A 14,987-nucleotide genomic window follows, 5' to 3' on the forward strand; every position below is an offset into this window, starting at 1 on the left:
TGGAGTTGGGAAGGTAATTTCAAATGTGGGAACCAGATTTTAAACCCATGAAAATTATTTCTAACCGTTTTGATCTGAAAGAGCATAAGAGCATGAACCAAGACCAGTTTTACTGAGTCCTGAGAAGATTCAAATATTAACTTTAGGTTATCTTTTTTTTTCCTTGCTAGATAAATAGAGGCACTCAGTTCCATTCTATTTGCTTTAAAGTTTAGCAAATGGGGAAGTTGTATTCTGCCTTCATATTCCATCCTGATATAAAAATAATCTTGGCTGTTATAAAGAAGATAAACCCCTTTGGTCTTCTGGGATAGACTTTTTCAGTTTAGGACCCTCTGACCTGCTTTATTTGGGACCACCAGGTTGCTTATGTGGCAAGGTCATGAGTCTGTTTGTGGTATGATTGTTCATGGATTTTATGAAAGATGGATTTGCTCAGTAGGCAGTAAAAGCAAATGTCATAGATACTAAGAATTTATTTTCAGTATTAATAATCACATTCTTGGCTTTGAGATCTGAGAATTATTCATAGTTCTGCTATTTAAATACTCTTTAAATCAGCTTGAGGAAATCTTACTTGTGGCCCCCCGGAATTGAGGCATCTATAAGTGAACATTTCCCCCTTTTCCTCCCTTTTCCAGTGAACTTGATTAGTTTATGATACATAATCCTAACTCATCAAGAATGATTCCCTCATAATTGCCTTGGGCATTCCCATCTTAACCAAAGGATACTTACTTTTAGGCTTTCCTTGAAATGAACACAGAAGAGGCATCGAACACTATGGTAAGTTACTATACCACAGTGACTCCTGTCCTCCGAAGCCAGCCTATCTACATTCAGTTCTCAAACCACAAGGAGCTCAAAACAGACAACTCTCCAAATCAAGCAGTGAGTATTTTCTTTTAAAAAAATTATTTAAGGCAGTAGGGTTAAGTGACTTGCCCAAGGTCTCACAGCTAGGCAATTTGAGTTTCTGAGGCTGTATTTGAACTGAAGTCCAATCTGCGCTATTCATTGGACCATCTAGCAGGGAGCATTCTCATTACTGTTGAGTCTAAAGCACTTTGTTCCCTACCCCACTCCACTATGTCTAGGTCACTTCTAGGTATTCTTGGAGACATGTGTTACCCACACATTGAGGATTAATGTGCCGCCCCCCCCCCCCAAAAAAAGTTAGGAGATTGAGAATCTTAATAATATAAGATTTCTAAGCTTTAAGTGGATTTGAGTTGAGCCTTGAAGGATAAGGTAGGTAGAATTTTAGATGAGGAAAGTAAGTATGAATGATCAGAGGTAGTCTCATGAATTCCGTAAGAATGAGAAACAAGGCAATGAAAAGAGCAGAGGTTCAAAACTCTGGGAAAGGGATGGTTGCATTTAGCAGAAAAAGTTAATTGGTTGGATAGGACCAGGTCATAGAAGATCTTTGAAAGTCATGCAGAAGAGATTAGGTGGAAAATGTAGCTGTGATTTGCTTTGGAAGTTCCTTTACTTTGAACTGAACAATGTAGAGCAGGGATAGGGGACTTTTTTTTTCCTACAAGGGCAGTTTGGGTGTTTATAACATCATTCATGGACTATATGTTTCAAACATTTAATTCACCCCTAAAATCCTAGATTTATTAAAACCTTGGCAGTACCAGACCAAGCGGGAGGTTGGGATAGATAGAGAAGATAAGGAGATTATTCTAGTGCCTTGATAAGATGACTATAAGATAGAGGAAGGGGGGTAAATATAGATAATTGAATAAAGAAGCTCTTGATCTTAAGTTTTAAGAGTTGGAGTACTTAGATTTTTGATTCTAAGCAACATTTGGTGGCATCAATCTTAAATTGAACAAGATGAGCTACATAAATTGAGCAGAGGGAGATGAATGCTTGTTTTTTTCAGGGTCCCTAATAGTCTCTGTCATCCTGTTGAGGGAAGGGTAATCTCCCAATGCCTTGGACTGAAATGCTAAAGAGACTGGAGCCTTTGTATGTAATGAGCTATCCTGTGTTGGGTTTACCTTGTGAAGGCTGTGTTACACTCAAAAAAGCCTTGCGTGAACCCAAGGAAAATACTGAGAATGAATGAAGAGGATTATGTGAAATTTTTGATGTACTATCTTTTCTGTTTGAAGGCATATTGATTTTTAAGATCCACTTTGTTACTATAGGCTTAAAGTTGTAGAAGTTGTTAGATGTTAGAAAGTACTTGTACCAGTGCCATTTGTCCCTGAAGACTGCCTGTCAAATGAGAAGTAGGAGCTGTGATGTTTAGCTTGTGGTAGTGGTTGTATTAGCAGTATTCAAATCAAGAATTGGCTACCCATGAGGAAATGGTATGAATACCCTGTAGGTTTTGGACACAGTACAAGAAAAGTACTAACCAGATGGAAATGTCTTCCACAGCGTGCCCAGGCAGCACTGCAAGCTGTAAACTCTGTTCAGTCAGGAAATTTGGCCCTCTCTGCCTCTGCTGCAGCAGCTGATGCAGGAATGGCAGTGGCCGGCCAGAGCCCAGTTTTGAGGATCATCGTAGAAAATCTCTTCTACCCAGTCACTTTGGATGTGCTTCACCAGGTGAGATTATTATATTATGTGGGTGACAGCTTTTGGAGAGAACAAAGAAACCAGAGTTTGTATTTTGCTCTACTTAGAATTCTAGGGTTGCCATTGGGGCACTGTTTCCAGTATGTTTTACCTGATTAAGGCTTTTAGCATAAAGATTGGTGCCAATCTTAGTTTCATTCTTCTTAATGTGAAGATTTTACTTGATTTTTTTTTTTTTGACATTAGTGTCAATCTGGTCCTGTCTATGGAACTCTTTTAAAAATGTTCATGAATGACCAAAATACAATATGATTACAAAAGGAAATGAAAAATATTTTAGTTATTAAGCATTTTAAAAAATGCTCACTTCACTGTTAGGAACCCCTAGAGATGACTATTTGAAGATTAATAAAGTTTCATTGTGGATGTCTGTCCAGATGATCTATTGATACTCTAGAATATTCATTTTGCTCTTTAAGTCTTCTTCCTTCCTGTAAAGAATTCAAAATTAGATAAAGATTTTATTCAAGTTTGAATGAAAGTCATATTTGGCCATGTCTAGGTATTCTATGAGCAAATGCTGAGTCAAGTCTTTGCCACTGTTCACTTTTTTTTTAACAGATTTTCTCCAAGTTTGGCACAGTACTGAAAATAATAACCTTCACAAAAAACAACCAGTTCCAGGCTCTGTTACAATATTCTGATCCCATGTGTGCCCAGCATGCTAAGTTGGTGAGTGCACCTATTATTTGCTAGTGCATTCAACTCTTCATTTGTAATAGTTACTTAATGATAGGACCTGGTCTGCTAATTGCTCTCTCTGGGTTCTTTCTCTAGTCTCTTGATGGACAGAATATCTACAATGCCTGTTGTACACTACGCATTGACTTCTCCAAACTCACCAGCCTCAATGTGAAATACAACAATGATAAAAGCAGAGACTATACTCGCCCAGATCTGCCTTCTGGTGACAGCCAGCCATCTCTTGACCAGACTATGGCAGCAGCCTTTGGTAAGAATTCTTCCTCATCTTACCTTCTTGATCTAGCCTCATGGCCATATTCTGATCTGAAATGTCAAATCTGTTTGTTACTGTTTTTATTTGTGTTTAAATATTCGTAAGAGACAACTTGCTCATTTCTGTCACTGGTTAAAAAGTTCCCTGCTGCACAGCTTAAAAAAGGAGTGTTTAATACATTTAACAGTAAGCCCTGTTAAGCTTTTAAAGCAGAAAAACATCACGCTTCCACTGTCACATTTCAGTTTGGGTACCAAAATTAGGTTTTTTCAAAGATGAAGACCTTAAAGAGATCTTGAACCCAGGCAAGGACTGCTTCTGTGCTTTTTTAACATCCTGACTTTTTGACATTTACCTAGGAATTCAGTAGGAATTTGGGAAAGAATGCTCAACTTCTTACAAAAAGCAAAGAATTAAACAGGGTCCTAGATAGATCTCTTATCCTATAAATATGGTTAGTGAGTTTAAATGCCTTCTCACTTGAGGATACAATAATAGCCCCCTTCTAATTAGCTGTGGCAAGTGCCCTCTAGTAAAGTTAAGGATCCTAGAGAAATTTTATTTTGACTCACTGGTTATTTAAATATAATTCACTAGGGGGAAAGCGTATGGAGAACATAAAAAACGTGCTTTTAAATTTTGAGCCTCTCCCTTTAAAGCAAAGCATGGTGTATATTCATACAATCTCTTGTTGTTTGGAATTCATTCTGACATTTTCTCCTGGAGGTTTGTGGGTGCGATGATTAGTATTTCGTTTATTTCTAGGTGCACCTGGTATAATCTCTGCCTCTCCATACGCAGGAGCTGGTTTCCCTCCCACCTTTGCAATTCCTCAAGCTGCAGGTATTCATGAATTTTGTGATCCTCACCCGTAGTTTGATTATGCATGCCCATTCACTGTAAAAGCAAAATTTAAAAAAAACCACAAAAGACCCCCTTCCCCCTATAACCACTATCAAAACACTAAAAAAACAACAAAACCTTCCCCATAATAGTTTTTAAAAAGCCAATTTAGAATTATTCCTAATTAAACAGTCCTGAGTGCACAGGTAACTGAGGGAAAGCCAACTTCCTGGGAGGCCTTGCTTAGCAGCAGTCAGGGTAATAACTGAAATGGTAGGGAAATAATTGTAAATTAACTCGTATCTTTTAAATGATGACAGTGAATGAGTAGGAGAGAGCTGTGAAAATGCTAATGTTTGTAGTCTCATATTGGCGAGAGCTCCCTCTGCTCATCGCCTGTTAACTTGATAGTTTGTGGTTCTGGTTCCCTTTCAAGCTTCCAGGGGAGATGGCCTGAACTGAAGGGTTGAAGTTTATTCATAGTAAATTGAATAAATGGCCTGGTAAGCAAACAGCATACATGAGATTAAGAAGCATGATGACAGTGGGCACACCTAAAAGACATTTTCATTCAAGTGTAGTCTGTTTCCGTGTGGCAATTCCTTATGCTTTCTCCCATTTCGTCTTTGGAAATCATTTTGGTGCCCTTTGGGTGGTTTATCCATGCTGTTGCCCATAAGAGTGGAAGATTGTTTTACTTACATGACAGTGGACTAAGACTAATTCATTTGGCCCCCAGAGGGTCAGTTGCATAATCTGTGTTAATGTTTTTGATTATATGCATGGAAGAATGGCGTATTCAGCATGCAGTTGGTCAGTATGGTTTTACAGACACGCTGCTTGTAATTATTATTTTTTCCTTCGTTTTTGCACTCATGGACCCAAAGCTTTGTGCTATGTTTGATCGCATGTAGAAATTAAGAATTTTGAAACTAGTAAGGTTGTGTCTAAAATTTTAAAAAGCATCTTGAAAATGTTTTAAAATAATGGAAATTACTTAACAGCCTCAATATTAAGAGTTTTTTATAGGAAAACGGGCTCTTAACCATTATTTGCATGGCACTGGGAAGACTTATTTCTTCCATCAGCTGCAGCCAGGGGACAATAGACTATGTGCTGGTTTTATATTGGTCTCTTCTCTTTTAATTTCCAGGACTTTCTGTTCCAAATGTTCATGGAGCCCTTGCTCCTTTGGCTATTCCATCAGCAGCTGCTGCTGCTGCTGCAGCAGGGAGAATTGCCATTCCTGGCCTCACGGGCGCAGGGAATTCTGTCTTGCTGGTTAGCAACTTGAATCCAGAGGTTAGTGGAGCTTTGTTTTTATCTCATTCAACTCTTAACTTTGACTTTCAGAGAATATTTCACCTTATCTTAAATCTCATTGCTTTGGCAGCAACCAAACTCGAAAAGCCAGTAGGGTTGGTCCTGATCATCTGAGTAGTGAATTCCTTAGAAATATGGCATATCACAAAACCCTGGATGATTCATTTTCATGAAGGGAAACCCTGAACCTTATTGTCTTTAATTTCCAACTGGTGATGATTGGAACTTCTCAGTTAAAATGTCTTTTTCATTACAATAGTTTTTTTTTTAAGTAACATTAAATTGAGTATGAAGAGAGTCTGTTCTGCCCTCTACTCTCTGTAAATGTCTTTAAACTTTGCCAGCTTGGCTTTTGTGTACTCCTGCCATGTTTTCCCCCTTCTGGCCATTTGCTCACATTTATTTTCCTTTCTGAAGATTGCTTTAAGTTTTCTTATTCTCCCCCTAACACCTTGAAATTTGTATTTTCAATTCTATAATTTTACTCAGAGTTGAAATATTTTCTGTTTTTCATTGAAGGCAATCTTTAAAAAAGCAAAATTTGAGATTAAAACTAAAATTTTTGCAGTCTAACTAAACTATTTGATTTTTCTGTTCAAATGAAACTTTTTGAATTGGAAGTATTAAAAATTTCTATTAGCACTAGGGGAAAGAGCTCTGGAATTAGTGATAGAGTATAGACTGCATATGAAAGCAAATGTATTAATTTTATGTCATTAAGATATTGCCTCAAAGAGCTTGGGTGTGAGAGTAAAGCTCAAAATATTTAACTCTTGATGGGATTAACATTTAATCCATTTCAGACCATTCTTTTCATCTGACACTCTATACTTTTTCCATAAGGCATGAGATAGGGCAATTGCTCTTTTGAAGTAGAGACCATCCTCCCCTCATTTCCCCCTCTCTACCGGAATTGATCCCAAATTAGGAAGACCAGGATTCCACATTAATGTTAATAGATGATTGAAATTCATTGCTCCTGGTCCGTTATTTACTTCTGATGTTAGATTGGGTTAAATATCCAAATCTAATCTGATAGATTTCCAACTTTTTTAGTGAAGGAACTGTTGACTATGTCATGCCTTTTTTACATTTGAGTTCTTTACTATCCATCCAGCTTATCTTTGAGCTAGCAAGACATGTCTGTAGTGAGACTAAACTAACAGATTCGAACCTTGTCAATTCATTGCTTGTGTAATCAATGTTTTTTAGAAACTTATCTTTGTAACCAGTTAGTAAGAGACAATGTTTTTGTGGAGTGAGTTTAATGATATAGATGAAACTCATGGGAACCCAAACTGGAAAAACAAAGATGAAGAATCAGAATGGGGGCTAGTTACCCCCTTTCTCTTCTTTCTCTCCCTCTTGGCTATAACTCAGACTTTTAACCTATTAGTGGAATCATCTCAGAACTGAATTTGCTTTATCCACTGAACTGTTTAATAAAACATTTTGTACTATGAGGGAACTAAAGGAAGAATAAACCAGTCCTTCCTTCTTAATCGACTGCAGTTTTTCTCTGCTTGTATTGTGCAGTTGGTGCATGTAAAAATTTTATAGTATTGCTGTTTTAAAGCAGCAATTCTTTCAAAATAGGATCACAAGGTCAGATTTATAGCAGAAATTTTGCTTTGGGCCACTTTTATGAAAAACAATTTGACACTTTTAGAAGTCACTCTGCACCAATATTGTTTCTTGTCCTCTATGTATATCAAGTAAGAATACTTTTCTTTATCATTGTGTTCCACTAGGAAAAACCTAATAACTTTCTGTAAACAAGTATTGTATAGAATATTCTATATCTTACTGATGGAACACTACATATTTCCTTATGTATTTACTGACCTGTGTTTTTTGCTACTTTTTTTCTTTTCTCCCCTTCCCCTTTCCCAATTTTTTTTCCTACCCTTGATCCGGAATTTCTTTGCCAACTGACTGCACGGTACTTCTGCTTCCTGTTGTTGCTTGAAACAAACAAAAACAAAAAAAAACACACAATAAAAATTCCCCTTCCAAAAAACCCTGCTCTTCGGAAACCAACCTGCCCTTCAATATTAACCATCTTGAAAACTTCATCATCCATCAACCAATTTCGCCATTTCCTGCGGGGACTGCCCTTCCTCGTGGTGGACGATTTGTGCAACCTCCGCTCTCCCCTTCGATTCCTTACCTTCTCCCCTGTCCCTCCGCTGCCTTGCTCTGCTGTTCTCTAAAGAGAGTTACACCCCAATGCCTCTTTATTCTTTTCGGTATGTTATTATTCACACTTTTTATTACTTTGTTTTCATTTATTTGAGATTACTTTTGATGCCTCAAATATCCAGTTGTTTGCAGTTTGCAATTTTGAATGCATAATTTCATTTTGTATTTATCATAGTTTGCCTCTTATGTTTATTTTACTGTGATCCCTTAGATGTGCATGGTTTATTGCTTTGCATGTCTTTAAGAAAGAAATATATTGGTAGCATGCTAGATTTTCAGTACTGTGGTAGTTAGGTTTACATTTTAATTTAAATTCAGTATTCCATAATTCTGCTACATATAGGTTTCTACAGCTAGTAGAATAAGTAGTAAGGTTCATTGAAGTAAAGTTCTTGATATTTATGAATATGTGAATGGGATTTTTATGTTCCTTATTGGGCTGATTCATAGACATAATTAATTAGTTTTTCCCAGCCTGTTAATTATCTAAGGATTGTCTTGTTTCCTGAATTTTTGAAGGCGTTTATGGCGATGTCCAACGAGTGAAGATCTTGTTCAATAAGAAAGAGAATGCCTTGGTTCAGATGGCAGATGGAAACCAAGCCCAGCTTGGTAAGCTGCTTCATTCATCGTCCTTATTAATCTGAAAAACCCTCAGAAAGGGATGCTGTTTTAATACAGTGGAAGGAGTGGAGGGTTGTTTTTAGCAAAAGCTGGCATAGCAGTGACTTGGGTCTTCTATTTTATATGGTCTTTCCTGCAGGGCTTTTTGAAAATTTAAAACTTTGACTGGTTAAATTCAGATTACTGGATACTGTAATGACTGAATTTTCACATGGGAAAATTTAAAATGTTTTGAGATTGAGCAGTAGTTTTAAAGTTAGAACAGGTGTCTTTTTTAGACCCAGTTTAAATGATTTTTCTTCACATGACACTGAATGTCTCCATATTAAAAACAACTTATTCTCATCTCACCTTGTTTTTTTCTTTTTAAAGCCATGAGCCATCTAAATGGACAGAAACTTCATGGGAAACCAATCAGAATCACTCTTTCCAAGCACCAGACAGTTCAACTTCCCCGTGAAGGACAGGAAGACCAAGGCTTGACTAAAGACTATGGAAACTCACCCCTCCACCGTTTCAAGAAACCAGGCTCCAAAAACTTTCAAAATATCTTCCCTCCATCTGCTACCCTGCATCTTTCTAATATACCGTGAGTATACTACATTTGATAGAATGTATTTAGTGTCTAATTCAGTGGCTTGGATCAGAAAAGTGGTTACAGAATTGAATTACAGGCTATAGTTGACAAAACATGCTTGCATGTGTTAAAACTAGCATGAAAAGGTAATTATAGTTCTATTTTTATATGGTAACAACTTTTCTGTGAGAGAAGGATGTATCTGTAGTGTAATTAAGTTGAGGGCAGTTTTAAAAATTATGGAATAAAGGGTCATTATGACAATGTTTGATATAGGCATTTAGAAACACCAGAAATTTAATTGGCAATCTAGGCTGTTTTGGGGAGGGGAAACTCCAGGTATTCTGGAGACACAAGTCACCTGTTAAAATATTTGGAATTAAAATTCTATTTACAACCATTATACTAGGTGATAAGAATAGTCTTAGTAGAAGTTAGGGAGTGCCTTTTTCAGAGCTTTGTACCTGAAATATTTTTGTTGGTAGCATATTTCTAATTGATGGCCTCATTAAATTCCTAATTTGTGGGGGGGGGTGTTATGTTCTCAGCTTCCAACAGGAAGGGCTTTGACTTTGTACAGAATCAAGGAGACTAAAGCATGAGATTCACAATTTACTGTTGTCCACCCATTCCAAGTAAAAGGTTTCTGTCGCTTTAGTCCTCTTTATCCCAATAGAGCCAAAGAAAAGCAGCATGGCTCAGGGATAATTTTGCAGGTTCTGGCTGCATAATTGGCAAGTTATTCTCTCAGTACTGGGGTCATTTCTTCAAGGTTATGTTTGGGTTCTTTGGGGTTTTCTGTAACAGTTTAATTCTAGGTCACAGGCAGAAAAAACATCAATGTATTGCTTTTTAAGAGTGGAGAATATGGAATTGTAGAAATTGGGTTTTATCTAAAGGAAAACCAGGATGCCAAAGTACAAGTGGTAAAAGCATCTTTTTCCCCACCCCTTCCATTTTCAGGCCTTCTATATCTGAAGAAGACCTTAAGATGTTGTTCTCAAGTAATGGGGGAATGGTGAAAGGATTCAAGTTCTTCCAGTAAGTAAACAAATAAGTTATTCAAATTAGAAATTATATCTAGGGAAGTATGTAAATCAATGGATTTCAAAAATAGAGAAAGTGACCTTTCTTTGGCCAGCTAGGTGGTATAATGGATGAATGTTGGGCCTAAAGTCAGAATGAACATCCAGCCTAGACACTTAACTAGCCACTTGACCCTAGACAAGTCAACTTTAGCCTGTGGACCTGTTTCCTCATCTAAAAAAACGATAACGGCAAACCACTCCAGTGTCTTTGCCAAGAATACCTCAAATGTGGGTTCATAAGAGTCAACAGGACTAAACCACTAAACAACAAAATCTTTCCTGAACTCTGATAATCATGATCAAAATTGATTTCAGTTCTCATCTGTTCCATGCCCTATGCTAGATACAGGAGAAAAGATCTTATACTTCCCAATATTTTAAAGTATAACAAGCATTTATTTTCTGTCTTGACAGAAAGGACCGGAAGATGGCCCTGATCCAGATGGGCTCAGTGGAAGAGGCTATTCAGTCCCTTATTGAGCTTCACAACCACGATCTTGGAGAAAACCACCACCTTCGTGTGTCCTTCTCAAAGTCTACCATTTAAAATTTGGGAAGGCACGAGGCAGAATGAACCTGACTGACGAGAACCCCAGGGTTTCAGCCTAGTCTATAAAGGCTGGATACCTGGGATCACTTCCATCATTCCAGATTTAAAAAAAGCCACTTTAAAAGCAGCTGAAGTGACCTTAAAAGACCAGAGATTTTATTTTTTTAAGTGAATCAGTTTACCTGTTTTTAAAAAAATTAAATCTAATTCACATTGTTAACCTTGCGGTGGTGGGATAACAATCTTGGTGACTGTACAAAAGCTACATGATGAAAAATCACAAGTTAAGTTTACGCTTTTCTTTTGGAAACTGCTCTGGGAATTTTCTCCCCATCCCCTAAAAAGAATCCTAACAAGTTTATCAGGTTTCACATTGATGCCTTTTAATTTTCTTTACCCAGTCAAGCCTTTAAAGACCCCAACCACTGTGTGATCACTCTGTCGCCTGAGAGTCAGGATCTTGCAAAGTATAGGATGGGTCCCCCAACCCATTCAGTCCTGGGTTTTAGGATCATGCTCCTAATCCTGGATTCTGCTATCCTGTGCCTTAAATTTTTTTTTTCTTTGGGGAGAATGGGGAAGCAGGGAACTACCATGGTTATATTGGCAGAAAGATAGGTTTTGAGCTTGGAGCATTTGAAGGGGATGAGAAGCTCATTCTGCTTAGAGCAGATGAGAAGTTGGCCATATGGATAAAGAAAATATTGGGCATTGTCTCTACTTTTCGTGAATTGTCTCATAATCTGCATAGTATCATGTATCTTTCCATTGTGCCTTCATTGGTATTCTGTTTCCAGCAGAAGTCAGTGGGGTTGGTTAGAAACATTCAGTTGACCAAGCAAATAGGTGTGAGCAAGTCAATTTTCCCTTGTCATACATTTTAAGTCCAGTGTTGACAGCAGTGGAGCCCCCCCTGCCTTCTATGACTTGATCAAGCTTATTAATACTTCATCATTGATTGAAGCCTTTTGAAGATGAATCAGCATGAATTTTTCCAAATTTATAGGTACATTTAGTAATTCTTGGGATTTCTTTTGTAGGGTAAAGCCCCCCTAAGTTAGTGATGTGTTAAGCTGAGGCATATTTATGACTCCAGTTTGACCTTTGAGACCAAGTAGTTCCTACCATCGTCCCTGTTGCCTGTCTTCAGCATTTGTTTGAATCCTTGTATTATACTTTTGATGCAGTTGCTGTCATCTGTGCCTAGCAATATTCCAGTTGACCAAATATTCTAATCTTTTTTTTTTCATTTATATGCAAAAGATAGTTTAAGTAACTTTTATAGAAGAGGATTAAAAATGGTATAAGTGTAATCTAAATTTACTCTTGTGGTATTACCCTTGTATACTGTGCTTTTATTTTATTCTTTGGTAATTAAGTGAAATTGTAGGGCAGGAATTTAGTTTTGATTTATCAAACTGCGGTCATGGCTGTGAGGTTGATCAGCTAAAGGAACTAATTGGATTGGAAGATAGATTGGCCTAAATAGATATAAATGTTCAAAGCAGCAAACAACAGTGGCTTCTGAAGAGTTGAATTGTTGAGTGAATGGACCCAGGCTAAAGTTCTCCCTTTTTTTTTTAAACCCACCCCCTCAGATTCAGAACTTAGGGAGGGAACATCTGTAAATTCTGCAACAGATGGGTACATCTAGTGGGCTGAGGCAACATGTACTATGTTCAGGTGGCCTTAGCATATGGTCCTTGCTTCTCCTTGTACTATTCTGCCTTCTGTTTTCACAAAATCCGATATTGCCTTACATCTTTGTTTAACCTTTTAACCTTTAACCTGTTTATCTGCAAAACAGATTTCTTTATAACATTTTTTCAGGGTTTTTTTTTTCTGCAAATTGTGGACCAAAGTTTTTTTTTTTTTCTTTTTAGTTGCCTTTTAGTGCTGGTAGTCATGATATCCCAAAACTGACTAGCTAGCCCAGCACTGAAGGTTTGAAGTCTTAACCTTTTTTAGTTCCTCCCTGAACTCAATGGGTGTGAACTGTGCTGGAGGAAGGATGTGGTAGCTGAGTGAGAGTTTGGCTTGGGTTGACTGGCATAAAAATGTGATAGTGTCTGTTTCCATCTTGCTAGTAGGAAGCAGTGGGATATTAAATTTGTCATAAGAGCAGTGATGTTTCATTGTAACAGCCTTTTAAATGTTCTTTAATTCCCTGGGCTGGTTTAGTTGAAAGATTTCTCCCAGGAACAGCCAAGTCACCTTTGGGAAATGATTTTTTGCAGAAATCTGCATTATATTTCAGTTTTTGTTTTTTGTTATTGCTTCCCCCATTCCCTTTAATTCCCTGTGTTGGTTCAGCTGAAATATTTCTCAGGAGCAGCCAAGTCACATTTGGGGACTAATTCTTGCAGGAATCTGCATTTCAATTTTTGTGTTGTTCACCCCATCCCTGCCTCCAGCTTACCCCCCCCCCCCCCCCCCCAGTGACTACCGTTATTAAATAATCTCCCTTCCTTGGAAGGAACCACTTGCTTGACCTGTTCTTTAGTCTTATCCTCCTCACCCCATCCCCAAGCAATTTCATATGAATCCAAGTGCACAGCTGGGGACAAGCTCTCAGACCTCATTTGGCTTTACTACAGGCTGTTGGAGGAGGTTGGCCTTTATTAAAAGTTTTTGGTTTTATGTTAAAATAACTCAGCCAGCAATCAGGCAGGGGTTGTGGGTTTTTTTTGTTTTTTTTTTTTTTGTTGTTTTTTTTTTGCCAGATACCAAGTGAATCTCTTGCAAGCCCAGCACCCAGGTGACCATGGGTCTGTCTTTTGGATCCCTGTGTTTGCTTGTAAAGAATGTGAGTAACAAAGGGTGTACATATTTATAATTTTTTATACCTGTTGTAAGACATGAGGGGGCAGCAAAACCCAGTTTTTTTTTATGGTGAACAGATGTATTGTATATTTTGATAACAGCTATTCCAGGTTCAGTATTGTGAAAGTGGGGGGAGGGTGACCACAAACAAATTCCATTGCCTGTTTCAGAATGTTTGTAATGCGAAAAAGAATTGAATTAAAACTATTTTATAACAAACTTTGTACTTTCCTGTAGCTCTGTTATTTACTGTTGGGATTGTAGAAAGCAGTTATTGGCCAGTCTGTACTTTATGCTTAAATAAATTTCTTCTGTATTCTTTGCTTCTGATTTTCCTATCTTTTTATTGTGCCTGTTTTTGTTTTTGTATTTGTTTTGTTTTTTGCTACTGTTCTTCCTCTTTAATGTAAATTCAACTACCTCCCGTTTAGTTAGTACATTTTTTAAAAGCTGTTTTCTGACAGTATGCAGTTTTAGTTCAAGGGGAATAATATTGCACATATTCTTTTGCCTCCCTCCCCTTTCTAACATCTACTGAAACTGATGGTGGAAAAATGCCACTATGTACCATCCCAATATGACATATCAGACTCAGTCACAAAATAACAGTAGTGAATTTTTAACTGCCTGTCCTAATACTTCTTAAGCTTTGTGATGTGTTTGTCTCAAAAATGTTTTAAAAAACTAAACTAACACATTAGCAACACAGTATGATTTGGGAGATAGGATTTTGGAGGGTGGAACCAGATGACCAGCCTCACTTGGGTACTAGTCCTCCTTATCTGTCCTATAGTCCAGAGCTTCATCTCTTCCTTGTCTGGAATGAATTGCCTAAGCAAAGGTGGTGGGTTTATTTTTTTTTTTTTGTCTTGGATATTTCATATTAGAAATAACCTCCTGGGAGTTTTTTAAAAATAAATTTTCCCAAATGGGGAAATAGTATTCCTTTCTGGAAATATTATCCCTTATTTTTTGGTCTCTTCTGCCCTTTTTCTAGTCTCTCAAGTCCATCTAAAACTCCACTGTCAGGAAATGCTTTTTAGGTGCTTCATGGGCACTGACTCTACATTCATATATTCTGCAGTAGGTGATAAACTTGATCTCCTTAGATGTTTTCATGTTGGTTCATTCAAATCTTGATCTTGTACTATTTAAGTATCAGTATTTAAGTACTTAGGGGGTAAATGAGTGCTTTCATTCCATTTAATAAAAGAAGGGTGGGTACTTTATGAAAAAATCCATGAATTTAAAGTGCTCAAGCCCAGGAATCTAGCCTAGGATCCCAACTGAAAAAGAAAAGAATCAGAGGTCATCTGGTGCTCAGAACTGGAGTACCCCGTGCAACAAGTAGAGTAATAGTTTACTGAGAAGCCGGGGCAAATTCTATGAGCAGGAACGGAT

The 14,987-nt window shown here is 37.5% G+C and overlaps 1 protein-coding gene across 4 annotated transcripts in view; it reads left to right on the forward strand.

Annotated features, from left to right (window-relative positions):
* The window catches only part of PTBP1 (polypyrimidine tract binding protein 1), a 30,744-nt gene extending 16,939 nt beyond the window's left edge, over window positions 1-13,805 (forward strand). For 3 of the 4 annotated variants that reach the window (XM_074204961.1, XM_074204963.1, XM_074204964.1), the window contains 11 exons: window positions 745-891; window positions 2,398-2,568; window positions 3,160-3,270; window positions 3,376-3,550; window positions 4,322-4,399; window positions 5,553-5,701; window positions 7,938-7,971; window positions 8,444-8,536; window positions 8,921-9,137; window positions 10,089-10,166; window positions 10,628-13,805. In XM_074204961.1, the coding sequence (XP_074061062.1) occupies window positions 745-891; window positions 2,398-2,568; window positions 3,160-3,270; window positions 3,376-3,550; window positions 4,322-4,399; window positions 5,553-5,701; window positions 7,938-7,971; window positions 8,444-8,536; window positions 8,921-9,137; window positions 10,089-10,166; window positions 10,628-10,760 (1,386 nt within the window). In that variant the 3' untranslated portion in view covers window positions 10,761-13,805. The remainder of the gene's footprint in view (window positions 1-744; window positions 892-2,397; window positions 2,569-3,159; window positions 3,271-3,375; window positions 3,551-4,321; window positions 4,400-5,552; window positions 5,702-7,937; window positions 7,972-8,443; window positions 8,537-8,920; window positions 9,138-10,088; window positions 10,167-10,627) is intronic. The other variant, XM_074204962.1, reaches the window with a different exon arrangement.
* The last annotated feature ends 1,182 nt before the right edge of the window (window positions 13,806-14,987 follow it).

Source organism: Macrotis lagotis, chromosome X (genome assembly GCF_037893015.1).
Source record: "Macrotis lagotis isolate mMagLag1 chromosome X, bilby.v1.9.chrom.fasta, whole genome shotgun sequence".
Lineage (NCBI taxonomy): Eukaryota > Metazoa > Chordata > Mammalia > Peramelemorphia > Peramelidae > Macrotis > Macrotis lagotis.